Source organism: Gorilla gorilla, chromosome 18, assembly GCF_029281585.2.
Source record: "Gorilla gorilla gorilla isolate KB3781 chromosome 18, NHGRI_mGorGor1-v2.1_pri, whole genome shotgun sequence".
Taxonomy (NCBI): Eukaryota; Metazoa; Chordata; class Mammalia; order Primates; family Hominidae; genus Gorilla; species Gorilla gorilla.
This window is the reverse complement of record NC_073242.2, coordinates 20,625,979-20,651,231: the sequence shown is the minus strand read 5'-3', so window position 1 is coordinate 20,651,231 and position 25,253 is coordinate 20,625,979. Positions and strand designations below refer to the sequence as shown.

The 25,253-nt window shown below is 40.5% G+C and overlaps 1 protein-coding gene across 2 annotated transcripts in view; it reads left to right on the top strand.

Moving 5' to 3' along the window:
* The window catches only part of DNAH3 (dynein axonemal heavy chain 3), a 220,705-nt gene that overhangs the window by 134,420 nt on the left and 61,032 nt on the right, over positions 1–25,253 (top strand). For both annotated transcript variants that reach the window (XM_055365425.2, XM_063700040.1), the window contains 3 exons: positions 15,625–15,728; positions 18,313–18,607; positions 21,325–21,504. In XM_055365425.2, the coding sequence (XP_055221400.2) occupies positions 15,625–15,728; positions 18,313–18,607; positions 21,325–21,504 (579 nt within the window). The remainder of the gene's footprint in view (positions 1–15,624; positions 15,729–18,312; positions 18,608–21,324; positions 21,505–25,253) is intronic.

Below are 25,253 nucleotides of genomic sequence, written 5' to 3'. Positions count from 1 at the left end.
TTTTTTTGAGATAGAGTGTTGCTGTCTCACCCCTGATGGAGTGTAGTGGTATGATCTTGGCTCACTGCACCCACCGCCTCCCAGATTCAAGAGATTCTCCTGTCTCAGACTCCCAAGTAGCTGGGATTACAGGCATGCGCCACCATGCCTGGCTAATTTTTGTATTTTTAGTAGAGATGGGGTTTCACCACATTGGCTAGGCTGGTCTCGAACCCTTGACCTTAAGTGATCCACCTGCCTCAGCCTCCCAAAGTGCTGGGATTACAGGCATGAGCCACTGCACCGGGCCTGCAGTTATATTTTAATATCATATTGAAATGTTTCCAATTTCACTACATACATTGTCTTCAAAATGATCACTTAGTGACTATAAATATTCTTATGCATGTGACATCATTTCTTATAAGGAAGATGCTTCTTCTAAGTCGCTTTTGTTTTGTTTTTCTACCACCCAAGTAAGACATTATATAAAATTTAGAAAATACAGAGAAAGGAATAGAAGAAAATTAAGATCAGTGGTAATCCCACTATCCAGAAATATCACTTCTTATGTTTTCTTTCAGTTTTTTCTGTATTCCTAGAACAAAAAGAGGATCATATTACAAGTACTTCCTAAATAGCTTTACTTTTTGTGATTGTGAAAAAACATGTATCAAGGGCCATGAGAGAACTTCTAGGGGAGATAGTAATGTTGCATATCTTAAGAGTGACCTGGATTACACAAATATGTGCATTTGCCAAAACTTAGAAATGTGGGCTTAGGATGTGTGAATTTCATTGTAAGATTTATATCAAAGGAAAAATATATAAACAAATACTGAACACTAGGTAATGACAAGCACGCCGAAGTATTTATGAGAAAGTGTGTAGATGCTTACAATTAATTTTGAATTTTTTTTTAAAAAAAAGATAGATTAAAGGAAGGATCGAGAGATGACCAGGTATGTACTAAAACAAATAAAAAGCTAACGGTAAAATCTAGAAGGTGAGTATACAAATGTTCACTGTACAATGTCTTCCATGTTTCTGTATGTTTGATAATAATGAAACATTATTATGTTTCATAATAATGAAATAATGAATGAGCAAGTAGATACTATTACCGCCTGCCACATACTCTTTCTCTGCACAGCTTGCACACTTCATTTGATACATGGCCATCTGTCAGATTGTGAACCCCAAAAATCTGAGACAGGTCTCAGTTAATTTAGAAAGTTTATTTTGCCAAGGTTGAGGACGCATGCCTGTGACACAGCCTCAGGAGGCGCTGACAACAAACATGCACCCAAGGTGGCCAGAGCACGGTTTTATACATTTTAGTGAGATATGAGACATCAATCAATGTATGTGAGGTGAACATTGGTGCCATCTGGAAAGGTGGGACAACTTGAAGTGGGGAGGGGACTTCCAAGTCATAGGTAGATAAGAGAGAAATGGTTGCATTCTTTTGAGTTTTCTGATTAGCCTCTCCAAAAGAGGCAATCAGATATGAATTCATCTCAGTGAGCAGAGGGGTGACTTTAATAGAATGGGAGGCAGGTTTGCCCTAAGTGATTCCCTGCTTGACTTTTCCTTTTAGCTTGATGATTTTGGGGGCCCAAGATATGCTCCTTTCACAAGATGAACCACAGGGAGCCTCTGTCTCTGTACCAATCCATTAGTCAGATTGTCATGCATTCATTGAGTTTTTGGTTTGGGTGATTTTTGCTTATTTTATTGTCATAGTAAAATACGCATAACACAAAATTTACCATTTTGACCATTTGTAATTGTTCAAATCAGTGGCGTTAAGTACATTCACATTGTTGGGCAACCATCACCTCCCTCCATCTCCAGGACGTTTTTTACATTCCCAAACTAACTGTCCTCATTAAACAGTACCTCCCCCAAAGCCCCTTCTCCACCCCTACCCTGGAAATAACCATTCTACTTTCTGTCACCATAAATTAGACTGCCCTGGGTACTGCATGTAAGAGGAATCGTATGGTATTTGTCTTCTTGTGACTGGCTTATTTTACTTAGCATAATGTCTTCGGCATTCATCCATGTTGTAGCATGTGTCAGAATTTCCTTTCTTAAGGCTGAATATATTCCATTTCATGTATACACCATGTTTCGTTTATCCATTCATCTGTCAGTGGATCCTTGAGTTACTTCCACCTTTTGGCTATTGCGAATAAAGCTGCTATGAACATGGGTGTACAAATACTGTCTTTTGAGTCTCTGCTATTTCTGGTGTATATACTCAGAAGTGAAAATCTGGATCATATGTTAATGCTATGTTTAATTTTTTGAGGAACTGCTGTAATGTTTTCCATAGAGGCTGCAACATTGTACCTTCCCACCAGCGATACACAGAAGTTCTGATTCCTCCACATCCTCACCAGTGCTTGTATTCTCTCTGTATGTTTTACTGATAATAGCCATTGTTGTGGGTATGAAGTTCATTCTTATTTTTTAAGAAAAAAATATACAATAAAAATATGTGATAAAAAGACAGCCACGATTAATATTTTGATGACAATTCTTTTGGACATTTTCTTATGCATGTATGTGTCTCCAGGTTTGTTTTTAAAATATAAGATCATTCTGTACTTTTATCTCCTAGTTTTTACTATCATTAACAATATTCTGGTTGTTAATGATATTTACTTAATTCATTGTTATTTCCTTATGATGATTTCCTAAAATAGAATTGCTGAGTCAAGAGGTCGGTAACATTTTAAAGCTTTTGGTTGCTAAACTTCCCGTGTGCCTCACTTGAGTATTGCCTTTTCAAAATCTCAAGCAATTTGAAATATGAAAATCATATCTCGGCCAGGCACAGTGGCTCACACCTGTAATCCCAGCACTTTGGGAGGTTGAGGCAGGCAGATCACTTGAGGCCAGGATTTTGAGACAAGCCTGGCCAACATGTTGAAACACCATCTCTACTAAAAATACAAAAATTAGCTGGACATGGTCGTGGGCACCTGTAGTCCCAGCTACTCAGGAGGCTGAGGCAGGAGAATTGCTTGAACCTGGGAGGCAGAGGTTGCAGTGAGCTGAGATATCACACCACTGCAATCCAGCCTGGGCAACAGAGCAAGACTCCATCTCAGAAAACAAAACAAAAAATCTCAAGCAATTTGAAATATGAAAGTCATATCGCATTTTAACTTTCTTCTCCTTTAAAAAAAGTTTTAATAGACTTTAGTCTTAAATTTATAGAAAAATGTTGCAGAAAATAGAGGGTTTCCATATGCCACTTCTTCTCACCCACACAAACACAGTTCTTTCATTAACATCTTGCAGTACTGTGGTATTATAGTTACAATTGATGAACCAATATTGCTAAATTATTATGAACAAAGTTCATAGTCTACGTTAAGGTTCACTCTTGTGTTGTATGTCCTATGGGTTTTGACAAAGATGTAAATGTCATGTATTCACCATTACAGAATCATGCAGGATAGTTTCACACAACCCAAAAAAATCCTGTGCTCCACCTCTTCATCCTCCCTTGCTTCCCTGATCCCCAAGCAACCACTGATCTTTTTACTGTCTCTATAGTTTTGACTTTTCCAAGACATGATATTCTTGGAATCATACAGTATGTGAAATTTTTAGACTGCCTTATTTCACTTAGCAATATGCTGTTGAGGTTCCTACATGGATTTTTATTCCTTGTTAGATTGCTTCTTTATCACTTAATAATATTTCATTGTATGTATGTTTATCCATCCACCCATTAAAGGACATTTTGGTTTATTACAATTTTTGGTACTTATAAATAAAGCAGTTAAAAATATTTATGTAAAGGCCTTTTGTGAACATAACTTTTCCATTAATTCATTTAGTAAACACATAGACATGCTATTGCTGGATAATGTTAAGCCTGTGTTTACCTAGACCAAGTCAAGAAGAACAGATTTCTTAATAATGTAGGGTCTTTCTATTCATAAACATGGATTATCTCTCTATTTATTTAGACTGTTTTTTATTTCTTTGGCTAGAGTTTTATAGTTTTCCTCATATAGATCTTGTATATTTTTTGTTAAATTTATACCTAAGTAGTTCCTTCTTTTTTGGAGTTAATATAAATGGTATTGTGTTTTCATTTCAAATTCCACTTGTTCATTGCCTGTATATAGAAAAGCAATTGACTTTTGTATATTAATCTTGTATCCAGCCATCTTACTACAATCACTTATAAGTTCCAGGAGTCTTTTTGTGGATTATTTGGGATTTTTTACATAATTATGCCACAGACAGACAGTTTTATTTCTTCCTTCCCAATATTTTATTTCCTTTTCTTGTCTTATTCCATTAGCTAGGACTTCCAGTATGATGCTGAACAGAAGTAATGAAAAAGGGCTTCCTTATCTTGCTCCCAGTCTTAGGAGGAAAGCATCTAGTTCTTGGCCATTAAGTGTGATGTTTAGCTGAAGGTTTTTCATTGATATTCTTTATCAAGTTGACAAGTTCCCTCTATTACTAGTTTGCTGAGAGTCTTTGTCATGAGTGGATGTTGGATTTTGTCAAATGCTTTTTCTGAATCTATTAATGTGATCGTATGATTTTTCTTCTTTAGCTTGTTAATGCAATGAATTACACTAATTGATTTTCAAATGTTGAGCCAGACTTATATACCTTGGAATAATAATAATCAAGTGGAATAAATATCACTTGATTATGGTGTGTAATACTTTTCATATGTTGTTGGATTTGATTTGCTAATATTTTGTTGAATATTTTTGCATCTATGTTGATGAGAGATACTGGTCTGTAATTTTCCTCTCTTATAATGTCTTTATCTGGCTTTGGTATTAGCGTAATGCTGGCCTCATAGCATGAGTTATAAAGTGTGTCCTCTGCTTCTATTTTCTGTAAGAAATTGTAGAGAATTTGTATCATTTCTTCCTTAAATGTTTGATAGAATTCACCAGTGAACCCATCTTGGCCTGGTACTTTCTCTCTTGAAAGGTTATTAATTGTTGATTAAATTTCTTTAATGGATAAAAGTCTATTCAAATTATCTACTTCTCCTTATGTGAATCATGTAAATCATGTCTTTCAAGGAATTGGTCTATTTTATTTATCAAATTTGTTGGCATAAAGTTGTTCATAATGTTTATTATCCTCTTAATGTCCATTGAATCAGTACTGATGGCCTGTCTTTCATTTTCTTAGTTTTTTTTTTTTTTTTTTTTTTGAGATGGAGTTTCACTCTTGTTGCCCGGGCTGGAGTGCAATGGCACAATCTTGGCTCACCGTAACCTCCTCCTCCCAGGTTCAAGCGATTCTTCTGCCTCAGCCTCCCGAGTAGCTGGGATTAAAGTCATGTGTCACCACGCCTGGCTAATTTTGTATTTTGGTAGAGACGGGGTTTCTCCACGTTGGTCAGGCTAGTCTCAAACTCCTGACCTCAGGTGATCTGCCTGCTTTGGCCTCCCAAAGTGCTGGAATTACAGGTGTGAGCCACCGCGCCCAGCCTCATTCTTGATATTAGTGCTGTCTTCTCTTTTTTTCTTGGTTAACCTGTCTAAAGGTTTATCAATTTTTTTTTTTTAACAGATGGGATCTGCCCGGGCTGGTGCTGGTCCCAAACTCCTGGACTCAAGTGATCCACCTGTCTCACCTTCCTAAAGTGCTGGGATTACAGGCATGACCCACTGTGCCCAGCCTATCAATGTTATTAATCCTTCAAAGATACAGCTTTTGTTAATTTTATCTATTAATTTCCTGTTGTCAATTTCATGATTTCTGCAATAATTTTTATTTCTTCTGTTCTGCTTCCTTTTATTTAATTTGCTCTCTTTAGTTTCCTAAGATGAATGCTTAGATTATTGATTTTAGATCTTTCTTTTTGGCTGTGCACGGTGGCTCACACCTGTAATCCCAGCACTTTAGGAGGCCAAGATGGAGGATCCCTTGAGCACAGGAGTTTGAGACCAGTCTGGGCAACATGTCAAAATCCCATCTTTACAAAAACAAAAAACGAAAATTAGGTGGGTGTGGTAGCGCTCACCTGTAGTCCCACCTACTCAGGAGGCTGAGGCGGGATGATTGCTTGAGCCTAGGAGTTGGAGGCTGCAGTGTGCCATGATCATCCCACTGCACTCCAGCCTGGGTGACAGAGTAAGAGAGTGAGATCCTGCCTAAAAAAAAATTAAAAAGTGTTTTATTGCCCACGATGCGTTCTATCTTGGTGAATGTTTCATGTGAGCTTAAGAAAATATGTAGTCTTCTTTTGTTGAATAAAGTAATAAATGTCAATTTGATCCCGTTAATTGATGATGGTGCTATTCAGTTTCGCTATATTCCTACTTATTTTCTGACTGTTATCTGCCAACTACTGATTGGCAGGGGTGGTTGAAGTATCCGACTGTGATATTGGATTTGTCTATTTCTCCTTGAAGTTCTATCAGTTTTGCCTCATGTATTTTGGCATTCTGTTTACATTTGAAAAGTGAAAATAGTATCTAATTTAAATTTCTTCTTTTTTAAATTAGAAGTGAGGTTGAATTATATATAAAGTGGTAGTTTGTTTTTCATATGTTTTTTACTTAATGTTTTTGTAGGTTTTGTTTCTGTTTTGTTTTTAACAGACTGTGTCCTCTTTTGTTTATTTTGCCTGGAATGTGATGCATCCTTTCCGTCAGCAAGGAAAAAAATAATTTTCTGGCTCCCATAACCATCATCTCGTTTTTTCTTGTTTTGGGGCTTTGGTCTTTCGAGGTGCACTTTTCATTTTGATATCAGCCACCCACAACTTCAATTATTCTTTTTACTGTCTTGAATGATTTTAATTCTGCCTTTGTATCTTTTGTTTCTGTGCCAGGCTTTGTTAGTGCAAGGATGGGAAAGTACAGGCCATGGAGTGAAATTGTCAGAGTTCGGATCCTGGTTCCAACATTTACTACTGGGGTGACTTTGAGCAACTTCTTTATCCTCCTCAGTTCCCTCAATTATAAAATGGGGACAATAATAATAGTAAGGATTAAATGAGTTAATACATGTAAAAATACTTTGAATAAAGCATGGTATGTAGGAAATGTTAAATAAACGTGAGCAATTTTATTGCTATTATCATCATCATCTCTTAGGGCATCCATCTCACTTTTTATCTCATCTTGTCTTTTCATCTTAGTTTGTTTTTCCTTTGTTGCTTTCTGTTCCTGCTTCATTTAAAGTTAGGTCTTTCTGCACCTCATTGAAGATACCAAACAGTTTTCCTGAAATTTGGCTTCAAGTCCTGCAAAAACAAGTTTCAGCCTGGCGCGGCGGCTCACCCCTGTAATCCTAGCACTTTGGGAGGCTGAGGCAGGTGGATTTCTTGAGCCCAGGAGTTTGAGACCATCCTGGGCAACATTGTAAAACCCTGTCTCTATAAAAAATACAAAAAAAAAAATTAGCCAGGCATGATGGCACACACCTCTATTCTCAGCTACTTGGGAGGCTGAGGCAGGAGGATCACTTGAGCCCAGGAGGTTGAGGCTGCAGTGAGCTGTGATGCACCTACAGCCATGCATGACCACTGCACTCCAGCCTGGGTGATACAGTGAGATCCTGTCTCAAAAGAAAAAAAAGTTCAGAGATAAATTATTCAGGTTAATCTCCATATGACATTCCTTTACATTGCAATATTTTTTTCACAGGCTCCACATGTTGTTTTCTGCCTTCCTCATCCTTCAAGATCAATCTGTTTATGCTGTGTCTGCAGAGATGGTACATGAATTGCCCTTGACCTCACTTTCAGATCACTTTGTGGTGACCTCTTTCCTTTCCTTCTGCAGCTAGAGAGTCAATGACGTGATGTGCACAGCTCCCATTCAGTTTCTAGATAATTTTCCCTTATAATATCTCCTGTCCACAACGATGGCCTCATCTCCTCCCTCCATGCCCTACCCAGCAGATGCAGCATAAAACGAACCATAATTTTCATCGAGTCCTGCAAACTGACTTCTTTTGTGTATATCTTCTTTTGCAGCAGCTTGTTTTAAAAACAAAACAAAACAAAAAAAAACAGGTTTTGGCCGGGCATGGTGGTTCATGCCTGTAATCCCAGCTACACAGAGGCTGAGTTGGAAGGATCGCTTGAGCCTGGGAGTTTGAGACTAGCCTGGGCAACATAGCAAGACCCTGTACTTTCTTATAACCATATTCAAAAGCTTAAAATGCCTTTCTAGCCTGTCCATGAGGGCCCACGATTAAAATTCTAATGCCGAGTGCTCCAGGAAGGCCTTCCCTGACTTTATGGGACATTGTTTTCTAGGATTTTCATGATATGCAAGACATGGCATAAATGGATCTCTCAAATAAGTGCTGGAGGAACTACACTGGGAAGCATACACTAAGGAAAGCAAGCAGACCCTTGTGGGATTCTGTCAATGTTGGGCTCACATTGTTTGACAGGGACCTTTGTTTGTCAACCCAGGGATCCATTTGTCCCGAAAGTGCTTAATTTCTCTTTATTCACTCATTCATTGTGTGACCTTTGAAAAGTCACTTACTGCTCAGTTGAAAAGTTTACCTCATTTTCCCAAGTGCAGGAGAGGAAAGCAGAGCTGGGGTAGGGGTGGTAGGGGTGATAGAAGTCATTTACCAATTCATTACCAATCCATTCCTGAATTTCTGCTATTCTCCTCTTTCTACTCTCACACCCAGACCAGAGTTTAAGTTATAATCACAACACAAAGAGAACAGGAGCCATTACTCTGATGAAAACCAAGAAGAGCTAGAGCTAAACATTACCAAGTGCCTTCTGTGTGCCCAGAACTATGCTAGATGTTTGATACATATATCTCACTCACTCTCCATAGTGATTTTCCGAGTTTGACATAAAATCAGGCCTATTTTACAGGTGTGTAAATGGTAACCTTAGCCAAGGTCACACTGCTGGTAAATCTACTTTTACTAGTTAAATCTTTTCTCTTCTCTTTTCTTCTCTTCTCTTCTCCTCTTCCCTTCCCTTCCTTCTTTTCTTTTCTTTGACAGAGCCTCATTCTGTTGTCCAGGCTGGAGTGCAGTGGCGTAGTCATGGCTCATCATGGCTCACTGCAGTCTTAGTGCCCCAGGCCCAGGTGATCCCACCTCAGCCTCCCAAGTAGCTGGGACTACAGGCACATGCCACCATGCCTGGCTAATTTTTGTATTTTTTATAGAGACAGGATTTTGCCATGTTACTCAGCCTGTTCTCCAACTTCCAGACTCAAGTGATTCATCCACCTTGGCCTCCCAAAGTGCTGGAATTATAGGCATAAGCCACCACGCCCAGCCAAATCTTTTCTCATTAGCCTAAATGTTCCCAAATCAAGCCACAAATTAGCTCTAGCTTAACATCAGCAAAGGAAGAGGGAAAAATATTTTACCAATTCAGTCTTTTAGTATCTCCTTTTCATTGTAAAAGCAATTCTATTCTATTAAATAAAAATTATCATTACGTATATCTCTGTTCATACCACTGTATCACAGTCATTTCAGTTTTCAAAAAATCTGTTTCCTTGCTTGTCTACCTGGTTTCATCTCTTTACATAGTTACCATAATGGTATATATTTCACTCTGTAGTCTATTTTTATCTATCATTGTTTCTTAAAAGCATTTTCTATGCTAATACTTAGCTTTTGCAACTATCATTTTAATGACCAAAGAATATTCCATCCATCTTATAAGAGCTAATTTTACTTGTCTCCTAATGTAGGATATGTAAGTTATTTCTTTGCTATCACAGATGGTGTTGCATACTCATGTATACAGATTATTTTCATTGTGAATTATTTCCTTATGATAAATTCCCAGAAATGGGATATCTGACTTAGAGAACATTCTCGTCGCTCTGTAAGCATTGTGCCAGATTGCTTTCTAAAAGTGTTGCACCAGATTGACTTCTAGGTAAGGCTGCAGAGTGACATAGAATAACAGAAGCTCACTTTTAAAATACCTAACAAAATCAGCAACAACAAACGTTTTTTAATCCTAAAAAGTACCCAGCAATAACCAAAGAATGAATTACAACTTAATTCTACAAACATTGTGAAATAGTGAATAAGGAGAGAAAACAAGATTCTGGCCTGGCGTATCTCCCAACTCAGAACCTGCCACCCCTCTGTCTTGCTAAGAGTGACGGGGAGAGGAAAGCAGGTCAGTTGACAACACTCTGAGTTCTCGCTGGAAATCACCAACGGAGAGGAAAGGGGACCATGATGATGGCTGGGCAGCTGCACAAAAGGTCTAAGAGAAACTCTACATCATGGAAGCCCCTGTGTGATGCTGGAGGACCTTAGTAGGGATGGGAAAAAACACCAGGTTTTGCATCTTCCAGAACCCTGTGCTGCGTGGGGACATGAGCTGAATCCTTCAGGAGTGGGGCACATCACTAGCTAGGATGGGAATGAGATGGACCCATGGTTCAGGAAATGTAGACAGATTTCAGAGAGAGGGTACAGTGCTCAGATTTTCCAGCAAAGGTAACTGAGCTTTTCCCTTTACCCAACCCTATGGATTAAGGCTATACAAAAGAAAGCCACACACCATTCCTTAAATAGTGGCCAACACTGTAGATAAGATAAACTGGCCCCAGATAATGTTGGGAAAAATGTCAAGAAGAATTTACCCAATTATATCAGAGCAGAATGGTAAGGCAATCATGCACACATCAGAGAGAGAGAGAGACAGAGAGAGAGAGAGAGAATGTTTAACAGAAAACATGAACCAAGAGCCAGAAAATATTTCTGTTGAAAGAATTTTGTAATAATAGAAGTTTAAATTTTTAAGTTCATAAATGAGTAGTATGGTATACTGGCAAAAGAACAGAAATATAGATTAATTGAATAGAATTGACAGTCCAGAAAGAAAATTCTTGCATTTATGGTGACTTGATTTTTGACAATGGTGCCAAGATGATTAAATAGGAAAAGAATGATCTTTTCAACAAATCGTGCTGGAACAACTGAATTATACATGTAAAAGAGTGAATTTGTAGTTCTGCCTCACACTATAGTGAAAAATTAACTCAAAATAGGTCAAAGACTTAAATGTAAAAGCTAAAACTATAAAACTCTTAGAAGAAAACATAGATGCACATTTTTATGATTTTGGAGTAGGCAATGATGTCTTAAGACAACAAAAGCAAAAGTGACAAAAGAAAAAATAGGTAAACTGAACATCATTAAAATTAAAAACTTTCGTGCTTCAAAGGACAACATCAAATGAAAAATCCCACAGAATGGGTGAAATTTATTACAAATTATGTACCTTATAAGGGACTCAAATTTAGAATATATAGAGTTATGATAATTTAATAATAAAAAGACAACACAATATAAAATGGGCAAAATATCTGAATAGACAGTTATTTACAGAAGATATACAGGCCAGGCACACTGGGGCTCATGCCTTTGGGAAGTTGAGGTGGGCAAATCACTTGAGCCCGGGAGTTTGAGACCAGCCTGGGCAACATGGCGAAACCCCATCTCTACAAAAAATACAAAAATTAGCTAAGCATGATGGTGCGTGCCTGCCTGTAGTCCCAGCTACTTGGGAGGCTGAGGCAGGAGGATCACCTGAGCCCAGAAGGCAGGGGTTGCAGTGGCCAAGATCGTAACACTGCACTCCAGCCGGGGTGACAGAGTGAGACCCTGCCTCAGAAAAAAAAAAAAAAAAAAAAAAAAAAGATATACAAACGGCCAATAAGCCCATGACAAGATGTTCAATGTTATTAGCCATCAGGGAAATGCAAATTAAAACCACAATGAGATACTTACTTTACAATAACTAGGATGGGTGTAATTAAAAAGATGAAAAACAACAAGTATTGGTGAGGATGCAGGAAGATCAGAACTCTCATCTACCATAATGGAAATGTAAAATGGTGCAGTAGCTTTGAAAAAGAGGCTGTGACACTTCCTCCAAAGTTAAACACAATCCAATTTAATTTAACTCAAAAGTTACGCAATCCAATTGTGAGCAGATCACTTGAGCTAAGTTCAAGACCAGCCTGGGCAACATAGCAAAAACCCCTTCTCTACAAAAATTAGCCAGATGTGGTGGTGCATGCCTGTTGTCCCAGCTACTTGAGAGGCTGAGGCAAGAGGATCACTTGAGTCCAGGAGGTTGAGGTTGCAATGAGCAAGATTGTGCCACTGCACTCCAGCCTGGGTGACAGCTAGGCCTGGTCTCAAATACACACACACAAACACTTTTTTAAGTGAAAGAAGCCAGTCGCAAAAGAACACATATTGTATGATTCCCTTTATATAGGCAGAATAGGCGAATTTATAGAGACAGAAAGTAGATTAGAGGTTGCCAGGGTATGAAGTGGGTGGGAGAGGGATTTGGCAGGTGACGGCTAAGAGGTGTGGGGTTTCTATCCAATGTAATGAAAAGTTCTAAAATTGATTGTGGTAATGGTTTCACAACTCTGTGAATATTAATATATTTACATGTACATGTGGTTTTGGTATGCTAAAAGTACAATTGAACTGTACACTTGAACTAGTTGGATTATATGATATGTAAATTACATTTCAGTAAAGCTGTAGAAAGTTTGTAGATGAAGTGATAAAACTACTAAATTAGAGAAATAGAGGAACTGCAGAGTCAGAGAAACAGATTGGGAATAAAATAATGCCATTAATGATCTAATAAGTGAATTAGAACCAGCAAGAAATAAAGTATACAAGGCTAGACATCTACTATATTGCTTAGAAATAAGGTTTGAGATAATTACACATACAACAGAAGAGAAAAACATTGAAGCAATCAGAGACAATACAATTGATATGGAGACCAAATAATGCTAGTTCCTTAAGAACTCCAGTCAATAGTATAAATAATATATACAAAGATACAGATGCAGAAACTTCTCTTAAAATGAACAGTTGTTTCTACCAATTGTAAGAGTATGCTATGCTCTAAGGAAAACTGATACATAGTAATTGACCAGAAAATATAACATAATTAAGTTATTGGACTTCCAGGTAAATATCTGATGGGCCTCAGTTTCTGCACAGCAATTTAAAATGCAAAAAAAAAAAAAAAAAAACAATAGAGCAACGTCTGCATACCTTAGAAGACAAGAAAATATGACATAGACTATTACTCTCACGTTAAAATACAAAAGCAGCAGGCGGTCATTCTCAAACAGTAAGAGCTGAGAGAGTTGAGCACCTATAAGCCCCTTCTTGGAAAAAAAAAAAAATGAGGCTGGGCATGGTGGCTCATGTCTGTAATCCCAGCACTTTAGGAGGCCAAGGCAGGCAGATTGCTTGAGCTCAGGAGTTTGAGACCAGCCTGGGCAACATAGCAAGACCTTATCTCTACAAAAAATAAAATAATTTGCTGGGTGTGGTGGTGTGTGCCTGTGGTCCCAGCTACTTAGGGGGCTGTGAGAAGATTGCTTGAGCCCGGGAGGTTGAGGCTGTAGTGAATTGTGATTGCACCACTGCACCACTTTGACTTAGGCAATGAGTGAGAACCTGTCTCAAAAAAGAAAGAAAAAAGAGAGAAAGAATGAAAGAGAGGAAGGAAGGAAGGAAAGAAGGAAGGGAGGGAGGGAGGGAAGGAGGGAAGGAGGGAAGCAAGGAAGGAAAGAAAGAGAGAAAGGGAGGGAAGGAAGGAAGAAGGGAGGGAGGGAAGGAAGGAAGGAAATACAGAAGGAGAAAGAAAGAGGGAAGGAGGGAGAGAGAAAGAGAAAGAAAAAGAAAAAAAGAGACAAGAGAGAAAGAAGAGAAAGGAAGAAAATTAGTCAACTAAGAGATGAATTAAAACAAAGAACTCTTAAGTGGTCTGTGTTAAAAGCCCTGAGCACTGAATCTATTTAAAAGTTTGAGCAGTGAAGCTATTGAAATATAAACATAAGACTAAGGAATGGGGAAATTATGGTTGCAGAAAAAAACATAAATGAATATGAACCCTGACAAAGTGAAAGTTATAGTGTCAATGACAACAAAAGGAACCAGAGAAGGGGAGCTGGAAGGAAGAGTTAATCACCTCACAGTTCACAAAGGAATCAATGAAATTGGTCTAAACTTGAATCGTTTGTATTCACAATTGAAATGGTCTGATATCAGGATTTGCCTTAAAATACTCCAAAGAAGGAAGAGGGGAAGGGAAGGGGAGTGGAGAGAGATGAGGGAAGAGGAGAAAGGAAGGATGGAGGGAGAGAAAGGGAAGGAAAGAGACGGGGAAGGGCCGGGCACAGTGGCTCACACCTGTAATCCTAGCACTTCGGGAGGCCAAGTCGGGTGGATCACCTGAGGTCAGGAGTTTGAGACCAGCCTGGCCAACATGGCAAAACCCTGTGTCTACTAATAATACAAAAATTAGCAGGGCGTGGTGGCGAGTGCCTGTAGTCCCAGCTACTTGGGAAGTTGAGGCAGGAGAATTGCTTGAACTCAGGAGGCGGAGGTTGCAGTGAGCCAAGATCATGTCACTGCACTCCAGCCTGGCAACAGAGTGAGACTCCATCTCAAAAAAAAAGAAAAAAGAAAAAGAAAGAAAGGAAGAGAGACTAAAGGAAAAATGAATATGGTGCTGGTTGGAGGTAGTGAAATGGATGAGACAAAAATGGCAAAATGATCATGTTGAGGCTGGATAATGCGTACAGGACGGTTTATTATACTATTCTCCTTTCATTTTTTAAATTTTTCTCACAATAGAAAGTTAAAATACAACAAAATAACATTAAATGATTTATAAAGCATAATGACTTTAATCCCTTAATGACTTAAAATTATGAAATACCTTTTAGGACCCAGTATCTCTTGTAGTGATAAAAACTGTACCTGAAAGTCAGCAGGTCCTTCAGTTTCACTTCAATCTCCTTTTCTTTTGCTAGATTTAAGTAAAATTAACTTTAACATAGTTATTTTAAAATAGTATATGTCCAATGAGTCCCTTTCTTATAAAATCCTTTCTTTCATCTATCTGTCTTTCCATCTTCAGTATGTTTGTGTGTCTAGAAAGAGGGCTAGAAGGATTGCCATCAAAAGTTATCTCTGGATGTGGGATTTTGACTAACTTATTGTCTTCTTTTGTTCTTTTTTTTAATTTTATATATTTATTGATTTATTTTTGAGACAGAGTCTCACTCTGTTGCCCAGGCTGGAGTGCAGTGACACAATCTCGGCTCACTGCAACCTCGGCCTCCTGGGTTTGAGTGATCCTCCTGCCTCAGCCTCCCAAGTAGCTGGGACTACAGGCACGTGCCACCATGCCCAGCAAATTTTTTTGCATTTTTAGTAGAGATGGGGTTTCACCCTGTTGGCGAGGCTGGTCTCGAACCCCTGACTTCAGGTGATCCACCCACCTCAGCCTCCCAAAGTCCTGTGATTACAGGCGTGAGCCACTGTACCTGGCCTTGTTCTATTTTAATACTTGCTGTTTACATTATGAAAACTAATTTAATAATTTGCATAATTAGCACCTATCATTTTTACACAAATAATAAAGTCACTACTCTTTAAAAAGTGTTGTTTCAGTTTATACACTTTCCAGCAATGTATAAGTTTCACCACAACTATGCCAGTACTGGTAGTTATACATTTTCACATGCTGATAACTGAGGGACCTAAAATCCTCAAATATGGGAGGCAAGTAAAGCCTTCATGTGCTAATGATCTGTTTTGTTTCTTTGGGTCCAGGAAGCATCTATGATTTTTATTTTATCAAACAAGCTAGTGGACATTGGGAAACGTGGACACAGTATATCACCAAAGAGGAGGAAAAAATTCCAGCTGGTGCAAAGGTATAAAGAGAATCATTGGCCATGGAACTTTGGTTTCCAGAATTATCCAAATATTCTCTCAGGTGGAAGAATTAACAGTCTTTGTGAGGAGTTTTAAGGGCTTTCTTTAGAAAAATATTTAAACATGAGCTGCAGTGGACCTTCAAAAACATGGGCTTTAGAATCAGAGAGACACAGCATCCTTTCTCAGCTTCAATTTACTCAACCAAAAAATGGCGGTGGGGGGAACATTTATGGTTGCAGAGGTTGGAGGTGTTATACATGAACACACGGCACTTACTAGGGGCTACATCAGTGTTTGTTGCTATTCTGATTATTGTCGTTATCAGTAATACCAGGTACTGGCCAGGCGCAGTGGCTCACATCTGTAATCCCAGCACTTTGGGAGGCCAGGGCAGGAGGATCACCTGAGGTCAGGAGTGCAAGACCAGCCTGGCCAACATGGTGAAACCGCATCTCTACTAAAAATACAAAATTAAATTAGCTGGGCGTGGTAGCGCATGCCTGTAATCCCAGCTACTTGGGAGGCTGAGGCAGGAGAATCGCTTGGACTCCAGAGGCAGAGATTTCAGTGAGCCGAGATCACGCCATTGCACTTCAGCCTGGGTGACAAGAGCAAAACTCTGTCTCAAAAAAAAAAAAATAATAATAATAATAACAACACCAGATAGTCATCAGTGTGCTTCTCAGTTATCTCAGCAAAAAAGGATTCTTCAAATTCTCAGAGAAAGATTTTCTTGATCAGAATTCTCTGAAAAGTAGGTTCTGATTAATAAGTTTTATGATTAGAAAATGATACACCTACAACTCCTGCTCTTTTCAATCCTTGTGGAACATTTTTTCAGAGAGCTTTTATGTCCCTGTTAGTAGAATCTAGTGGGCATAGTTTATCTTTCTGAAGTGACTGGAGATTGTTCAGGCCCTGGGTGGAGTGGTAGGTGGTGGAGAAAGTACAGATATTGACAACCAAGTCAGACACCACGCAGGACCACAGCTGTATGTCTAAGGATGTGTCAAGCAGGGTGAATGTGTGCTGACTTCAGGACACACCTTGGGGGCTGAGTGTTGTAAAGCAACCCCCAGCACTGAGGTCCTAAACTTTAATTCTCCAAAAAGAGCTTAGTCACTTGAGCTCCAGGGATCTGCAATCTTGCTGAATTAACACAAGTAAAAGAGTCCAATGAAGAAAATATCTTCAGTTCTGGAGATTTTTTCCTTGTCAAACAATTGTCCTAGTTCCTGAAAATAAACATCTATGAAACCCAACTTGCTTTAAACTCCCATTCTTAGTAGCAAAATACGCATCTTGAACCTAGTTCTGCATTTAGCCTCACTTGCTGGCTATATGGCTTTGGATAAGTTAGCCAGTTTCTTCGAGCCTCATTTATTTCATCTGTGTTATTACATACCTGCCTTAGAAGGTTACTGGGAAGACTGTAGGGGGTAATACAGGCAAAACACCCATACTTAAGCACCTGTTACTTCTCTTCTTCTCAACTTTAATTCCCTTGTCTCATCTGTTTCTTTTCCTTTGATCAAATTGCTTGTAGAAAGAAGCTGAGCCTTTTTCTACCAGTATACATAGGGCCATCATGTCGCACAGACCAAGGTGGTGCTATTTGCATCATGGTCCCGTTTTGCTTTAGAAGGCAGCATTGACATGATCCATGGTGTGAATGGTACTCTCTGTAGTTGTACAACACAGTGGCCCCAAGGTCTAGTCCCTTTCAGCCTAGACATAGAAGGAGACTTCAGTGTATGATATAATTGTCTTCCCCCATAGAGGGACAAAATGTAGCCAAATGGCTGATGACAGGGTTCAAACTCAGAGAATCCAAGCCAAGGTCAGGTGCCCTGTCCAAATAGGGATTCCAGGAGCCCGAGACCCGGCCTTAAGAGTCCAACTGGGACCTGAATACCAGGAAGAGTGTGTATTAATACAATCCCCATATTGGAAAAGGCACAGGATTAGTAAGGGTGGGTCTTAGAACCAAGAATGTGAGTGTTGTAAAAAACAGATCAGAAACAAGCACAGATCATGGGGATTCAGGATCACACTTAAGCCCTCTGAGCCAGGCAGTGATGATGGCATAGGGGAGGTAGACCTTGCCTGGGACAAGGGAGACAAGTTGGTTCAGAGCAATGCTCTAGGAGCACAGCAGCTATGGACTGATCCTTACCACAACTGTTTATAATATGACCATTCAGTAGTGAAGACTGTAGACTTTGGAATCAGACAAGCTGGGATTCAAATCCCTGCATTTTCACTTACTTGCTGTGTTACTTGAGCAGGTTGCAGAAAGGCTCTCGACCCAGTCTTCTCATCTACAACACACAGACAGTAATGCCCAACTTTACATGCATGATCTTGTTTAATCCTCAAGCCAGCTCTGTGAATTAGGTGCCATTATTATCCCCGTTTCACAGATGAAGAAACTGAGGCCCATGGAGAGGTTAAAGACTCGCCTAAGGTCATAAAGATAGTAAGGGATGGAGCTAGAATGTAAACCCAGGTCTCTTGAATGCCAAGACCTCCAGCTTCCTGGGCCCACAACCGAGACTCTCCCATGTCTGTGTGGTACAGGTCTCAGAACTCATCATCCCCACAATGGAGACAGCCCGGCAGTCCTTCTTCTTGAAAACCTACTTAGACCATGAGATTCCAACGCTGTTCGTGGGTCCCACAGGCACTGGCAAATCAGCCATCACCAACAACTTCCTTCTCCACCTTCCCAAAAATACGTACCTACCCAACTGCATCAATTTCTCTGCCAGAACCTCAGCCAATCAGACCCAGGATATCATCATGTCCAAGCTGGATCGACGACGGAAGGGCCTTTTCGGGCCTCCAGTAGGGAAGAAAGCAGTGGTGTTTGTGGGTAAGGCATTGGGCTGGGTCTGGACACAACCAGATTCTTCCACCATAAGCTGCAGCAAACTACAGCTTCCACTTGTGGTGCCACTGTACATACCTTTACTCTCCCTGGGAGATCAAATATTTCCAGTTAATATAGCTTAGTATTCATTCTCTCCTCTTCTTTTTCTCCTTCCTCCTTCCCTCCCTCCCTCCCTCCCTCCTTTCCTTCTTCCCTCCTTTTCTCCTTCCTTCCTTCCTTTCTTCCTTGTAGTGGAAGTAGTAATTTCAGAAGGGGACTGTGCTGTTTGCCCACTGGCATTTCCAAAAGCAACATACACCTTGTGATAAACCCCTTATTCCATTTTCTGTCAGATAAATGTGTTATCACTAAATGGAGGAACCTAATACTTGCCAAACAAACATTTGTGAAATAAGCACAGTGAATTTTCCCAGGACTGTAACTATTTCACGAAGTGTTTCCTCACTTAGGTCACTTGAGCCCCACAACCCTGTGAGCTTATTAACCATCATTGTCATTTTACTAGTCAGTGCATTGAGGCTCCAGAAGGTTAAATTTCCTGTTTGGGATCAAATATCTAGAACATTCTGGAGCTGTGACCCAAACCCAGGCTTTTTGGTGCCAAATACATTATATTTTCCACTATCTTACTGTTGACACATAGCATTCTCATCTAGCAATAGTAATGCCCCACACTTCTGGATTATTTCATGATATGCCTTTAAAACTCATGTATTCAGAGGAAATATTGCCTGAGTTCATATCCTTGCCAGCTAACAGCTCCTCAGAGGCAGGGGTCCTTTTTTATTTTACATTCCTTTTCTTTTCCTCTTTTTCTCCTTTTCTCCATCTCGCTCTCCCTCCCTATTTTTATGGTATATTCAAAAACAGGGTAAGCTTTGCAGCCAAATAGATCTGGTTTCAAATCTTACTTTTTTGAGAGAGAGAATGTCTCACTCTGTTACCCAGGCTGGAGTGCAGTGGCACAATCACAGCTCACTGCAGCCTCCAACTCCTGGGCCCAAGTGATCCTACTACCTCAGCCTCCCAAGAAGCTGGGACTACAGGCACATGCCACCACTCTTGGCTAATTTTTCCATTCTTTGTAGAGACGGGGGTCTCGCTTTGTTACCCAGGCGGTCGAACTCCTGGCCTCAAGTGATCTTCCCACCTTGGCCTCCCAAAGTGTTGGGATTACAGGCGTGAACCACCATGCCCAACTTCAAAGCTTACTTTTTAACCCTAGGTATATTGTGACTTAATGTCCCTGACCCTCAGTTCCTCATCTTTAACATAGAGTTAATACTATCTTCCTTATAAAGTTATTATCGGATTATATGAGATAATGATTTAAAGCTCCTAAAATGTTACCCTACACAAACTGGGCATTCAAACAATTGTTTGTTGAAGAAAAACTAAAGGAGCCCCCCCCCCCTTTTTTTTTTTTGAGACGGAGTCTTGCTTTGTCCCCCAGGCTGGAGTGCAGTGGCGTGATCTCGAAGAGCCCCCATTTCATTGAGTGCCTCTGATGTGCCAGGACTGAGTAATATACTACTGGGGAAAATGAGTCCCTGCCCTTCAGAAGTCTTAATATATTCTTGTCATTTTGGTTTTCTCATCAAAAACCCCAGCTCAGGCTGGGTGTGGTGGCTCACGCCTGTAATCCCAGCATTTTGGGAGGCTGAGGCAGGTGGATCACCTGAGGTCAGGAGTTTGAGACCAGCCAGGCCAACATGGTGAAACCCCGTCTCTACTAAAAATACAAAAATTAGCTGGGCATGGTGGTGCGCACCTGTAGTAGCAGCTACTTGGGAGGCTGAGGCAGAAGGACCAACTTGAACCCAGGAGACAAAGTTGCAGTGAGCTGAGATCACACCTCTGCACTCCAGCCTGGGTGACAGAGCAAGACTCTGTCTCAAAAATAAAAACAAAACAAACAAACAAAAAACTCCAGCTCAAGGCCTAGGGTCTCATCATCTGTTGCTCCCATTGAAGTTCAACTATTACCTGCTGGTCAAATTAAATACTCTATTTGCTGGGAGCTTGACTGTTGCCATCATATGGGGAGGAATTAACAAAATGTCTAGCACATAGTAGACAATCTATTTTGCTTGACAGAAATGGGAAAAAATTAAATGCCTGTTTTCTTTTTGTTTTTCTTGTCTTTTCTATTTTCTTTTTGAGGCAGGGTCTCACTGTTGCCCAGGCTGGATGGAGTGCAGTGGCACAATCTTGGCTCACTGCAACCTCTGCCTCCAAGGCTCAAACAATCCTTTCACCTTAGACTCCTGAGTATGGGACCACAGACATAAGCCACCATGCCTAATTTTTTTTTTTTTTTTTTTTATGGAGACAGGGTTTCGCCTTGTTGCCCAGGCTGGTCTCGAACTCCTGAGCTCAAGCAATCTGCCTGCCTCGGCCTCCCACAGTGCTGGGATTATAGGCATGAGCCACCATGCCTGGCCAAACCAGTTTGTTAATGTCAGTCTATGCATCCTTATAGTCACAGTGGACAGAGATCTCAATGAGGCAGGAGAGCCCAGAACTCAGGAAAACCCCTTCCAATCTGGTCAGGGCATCCATTGACTAAGCCCTAACTGGAATGGGGAATGGAAACCTGGGAACAGATGCCCCTACAGGGGAATTGCCATCTGTTACCTCTGTAAGAGCAGAAGATGCCATGAACTTGCAATGGCTGTGTCTGTGGTTTCTTTCCCCAGATGACCTCAACATGCCAGCCAAAGAGGTGTACGGGGCCCAGCCACCCATCGAGCTCCTGAGGCAGTGGATTGACCACGGTTACTGGTTTGACAAGAAAGACACAACCAGGCTGGACATCGTGGACATGCTGCTCGTGACAGCCATGGGGCCCCCCGGGGGAGGAAGGAATGACATTACTGGTATGTGAAGGGAAGAGCTCATTCCTCTTTCCCTCCATCCCCAGCAGAGCTGGGCCACCTTTATGAAAGGTGGGTTGGTGTGCCACAGTCTGTCCTGCCAAACCACGTAGCAGGAGCATGGAGCAGAAGCATGTGTAGGCTACAGGCTTCATGTTAGAAATTGTGTGAAATAGAAGGGGATGATGGCAAGAAGATGTGAGGAGTGTTTGGCTAGGCCCTAGAGAAACAGAGAGTCTCATAGGAAAAGGAGAGTTCAGTGTGGCCAGCATGTGTTCCGGGAGGGAGGCTCCATCCAGAAGCCTCAACTAGGGGTGCATGACCGTCATCCATTGTATTCGTTATAATTCTTTAGGTTGCCAGAGACAGAATGCCTAACCCAAAGTGCCCTAAGCAAAATTAATAACAATAAAAATAGCAAATAAATGAATCAGTGGATATATTGCTTCACGTGCAACTTGATCCACCCAGTCCTATAGATCTGTACTTCTATTCTGATATACATTATTGGTTAAGAATCTTCATACCGAGCGGGCGCAGTGGCTCATACCTGTAATCTCAGCACTTTGGGAGGCCGAAGCGGGTAGATCGCTTGAGGCCAGGAGTTCGAGACTACCCTGGCCAACATGGCAAAACCCCATCTCTACTAAAAATAAAAAAATTAGCTGGGCTTGGTGGCTTGTGCCTGTAGTCCAGCTACTTGGGAGGCTGAGGCAGGACAATCGCTTGAACCCAAGAGGCAGAGGTTGCAGTGAGCCGAGATCGCACCACTGCACTCCAGCCTGGGCAACAGAATGAGACTCTGTCTCAAAAAAAAAGTTAAGGATGGTAGCTGAGAGCATGGTTTGGCAGCTGACACAGGTCTGGGGTTGAGTAACCCAAAGCAGGCATTAATAAACCTTAACTACTATTATTATCCCTATCATCAAAAGGTTAAGTTCACATAGCTACCAATAATTCCAGATCAACAACATATAATTTAATGTAGAGAAAAATCTACACGTATCAGTATGTGTGTGTGTAGATGGTATATACACATGCTAGCTACATATATATGTATTATATTATCTATATAATTTTTAACATATGTATGTATAAAAAACTATGGAAAGAATTTCAGGGAAATGGCAGCCACAAAGGCTGCACAGTTTTCAGATCTTCCCAAATCGTCACCTAAAAACAGAGCAACTAGGTAGCAAAACCAGAAAGCTATAAACAACACTTACAACAAAGCTAGTTTGCAAGGTATCCCCACAGATTCCAAAATACAAATTGGGTGACAGCAAACCACTGACAGCTGCAAGACCTGCAATTATCTGCATCTGTGCAGGAGAACGCAGCGGGAGGGAATGGACCTGAGAGGAAGAACCAAAAGCTAGTCAGCAGGTTTGCACTGCGAAGTATGCTGGCCCATGTGAGAGGAGAAGCTGAAGTTTACAGGGTTTTCACCTGCTGAAACTAGTGACTGCAGTGAGCCCATGGTGAACTCTGAAGGGGATGCTAGCCCCCGTGATTTCTCGAAACTGACCAGTCAGGTGTCCCCTTCCAAGGCAGGACCCTATATTGAAGAGAAATTGCTGGTAGCTGAATCAGAATGGAGAAGGTTAAGATGAATAGAAACAAAGGAAAGAGAAGGTCCAAATAAAAGAGAGAGAGGGAAAAAAGGCGGAAATTTTCAGAAAGCAACTCACTATATTTTTGAACATACAAGAAACCAAGAGAGTCCGGGCGCAGTGGCTCATGCCTATAATCTCAACACTTTGGGAGGCCAAAGTGGGCAGATCTCAAGAGGCCAGGAGTTCGAGACCAGCCTGGCCAAGATGGCGAAACCCCATCTCTACTAAAAATACAAAAATTAGCCGGGCATGATGCACACCTGTTATCCCAGCTACCCGGGAGGCTGAAGCACAAGAATTGCTTGCACCTGGGAGGCAGAAGCACAAGAATTGCTTGAACCTGGGAGGCAGAGGTTGCAGTGAGGCAAGATTGCACCATTGCACTCCAGCCTGGGTGAGACTCTGTCTCAAAAAAAGAAAGAAAAGGCCGGGCTCTGGCTCACGGCTGTAATCCCAGCACTTTGGGATGCCAAAGCGGGCGGATTACTTGAGGTCAGGAATTTGAGACCAGCCTGGGCAACTTGGCGAAACGCCATCTCTACAAAAAATACAACAACAAAAAATTATCTGGGTATGGTGGCATGCACCTGTAGTCCCAGCTACTTAGGGGGCTGAGGCAGGAGGATCACTTGAACCTTGGGAGGTCAAGGCTTCAGTGAGCCAAGATCGCACCACAATACTCCAACCTGGGTGAGACCCTGTCTCTAAAAAAAAGAGAAGAAAAATGAAACCAAAAACTAGGAGGAACACAAGAAAGAATAAACACGGCAAATAATGCTGTAGGAAAAAATAATAATAAAAGGAGGATATTTTTAAAAAAAGACATGTTACAACATGGATGAAACTTAAAGATGTTATTGTCTTTAAGTGAAATAAACCATATCATTAAGTGAAATAAACCATTCACAAAAAGGCAAATACTGTATGGTTCCACTTATATGAGGTACTCAAAGTAGTCAAATTGACAGAGACAAAAAGTAGAATAAGTGGTTGTCAAAGTCTGGAGGGAGGGGAGATTGAGGAGTGAATGTTGAATGAATGAATGATTTTTAGTTTGGGAAGATGAAAGTTCTGTAGATGAATGGTGGAGATGGTTGCACGACAACGTGAATGTGCTTGATGCCTCTGAACCGTACACTTAAAAATGGTTAAAATGGCCAATTTTATGTTATATATATTTTATCACAATAAAAACTTTTTATTTTTTATTTAATTAATTAATTTATATTTTGAGACAGAGTCTCGCTCTTGTCGCCCAGGCTGGAGTGCAATGGCGTGATCTCAGCTCACTGCAACCTCCGCCTCCGGGTTCAAGTGATTCTCTTGCCTCAGTTCCCTAAGTAGCCGGGATTACAGGCACCCACCACAATGCCCGGCTAATTTTTTTTGTATTTTTAGTAGAGACGGGGTTTCATCCTGTTAGCCAGGCTGGTCTCAAACTCTGGATCTCAGGTGATCCACCCACCTCGGCCTCCCAAAGTACTGGGATTACAGGCGTGAGCCACTGCACCAGGCCATTTTTTAAAAAAGAAATGAAGAAAAGGATTAAAAGGATTTGAGAGAAAATGACAAATATTGAAGTTACAAAGAAAATCCAACATGAAGTGTCTGAAGTATCTGAATAAGAAAATCAAAATAAATAGAAGAAATAATACAAAATATATAATCCAATAAAATACTCAAGAAAAAACCATTTTGAGAATTACATACTGGAACAGCACATTGTATACCTAAGAATATTGACTCAAAATGATCACTACCAAGGCATACGCTAATAAACAGCATAAAAGAGTGGGCTTTCAAGAAAAATAAATTAGCCAGGTGTTGTGGCATGTGCCTGTAGTCCCAGCTACTCAGGAGGCTAAGGTGGGAGGATCGCTTGAGGCAGGGAGGTCAAGGCTGCGGTGAGCTATGATTACACCACTGCACTGCAACCAGGGCGACAGAGCAAGACCCTGTCTCAAAAATTTAAAAAAAGAAAAAACTTTTGGGCATCTAGACAAAAATAGCACACAACTTATATGGGAAATAAAGTTAGATCAACTTTAAGTGTTTTCAGTAGCAATGCTTATTAATACCAGAAGAAAATGGAATAACACATTTAAGATACTTAAGGAAATAAAATGAGAGTTGAGG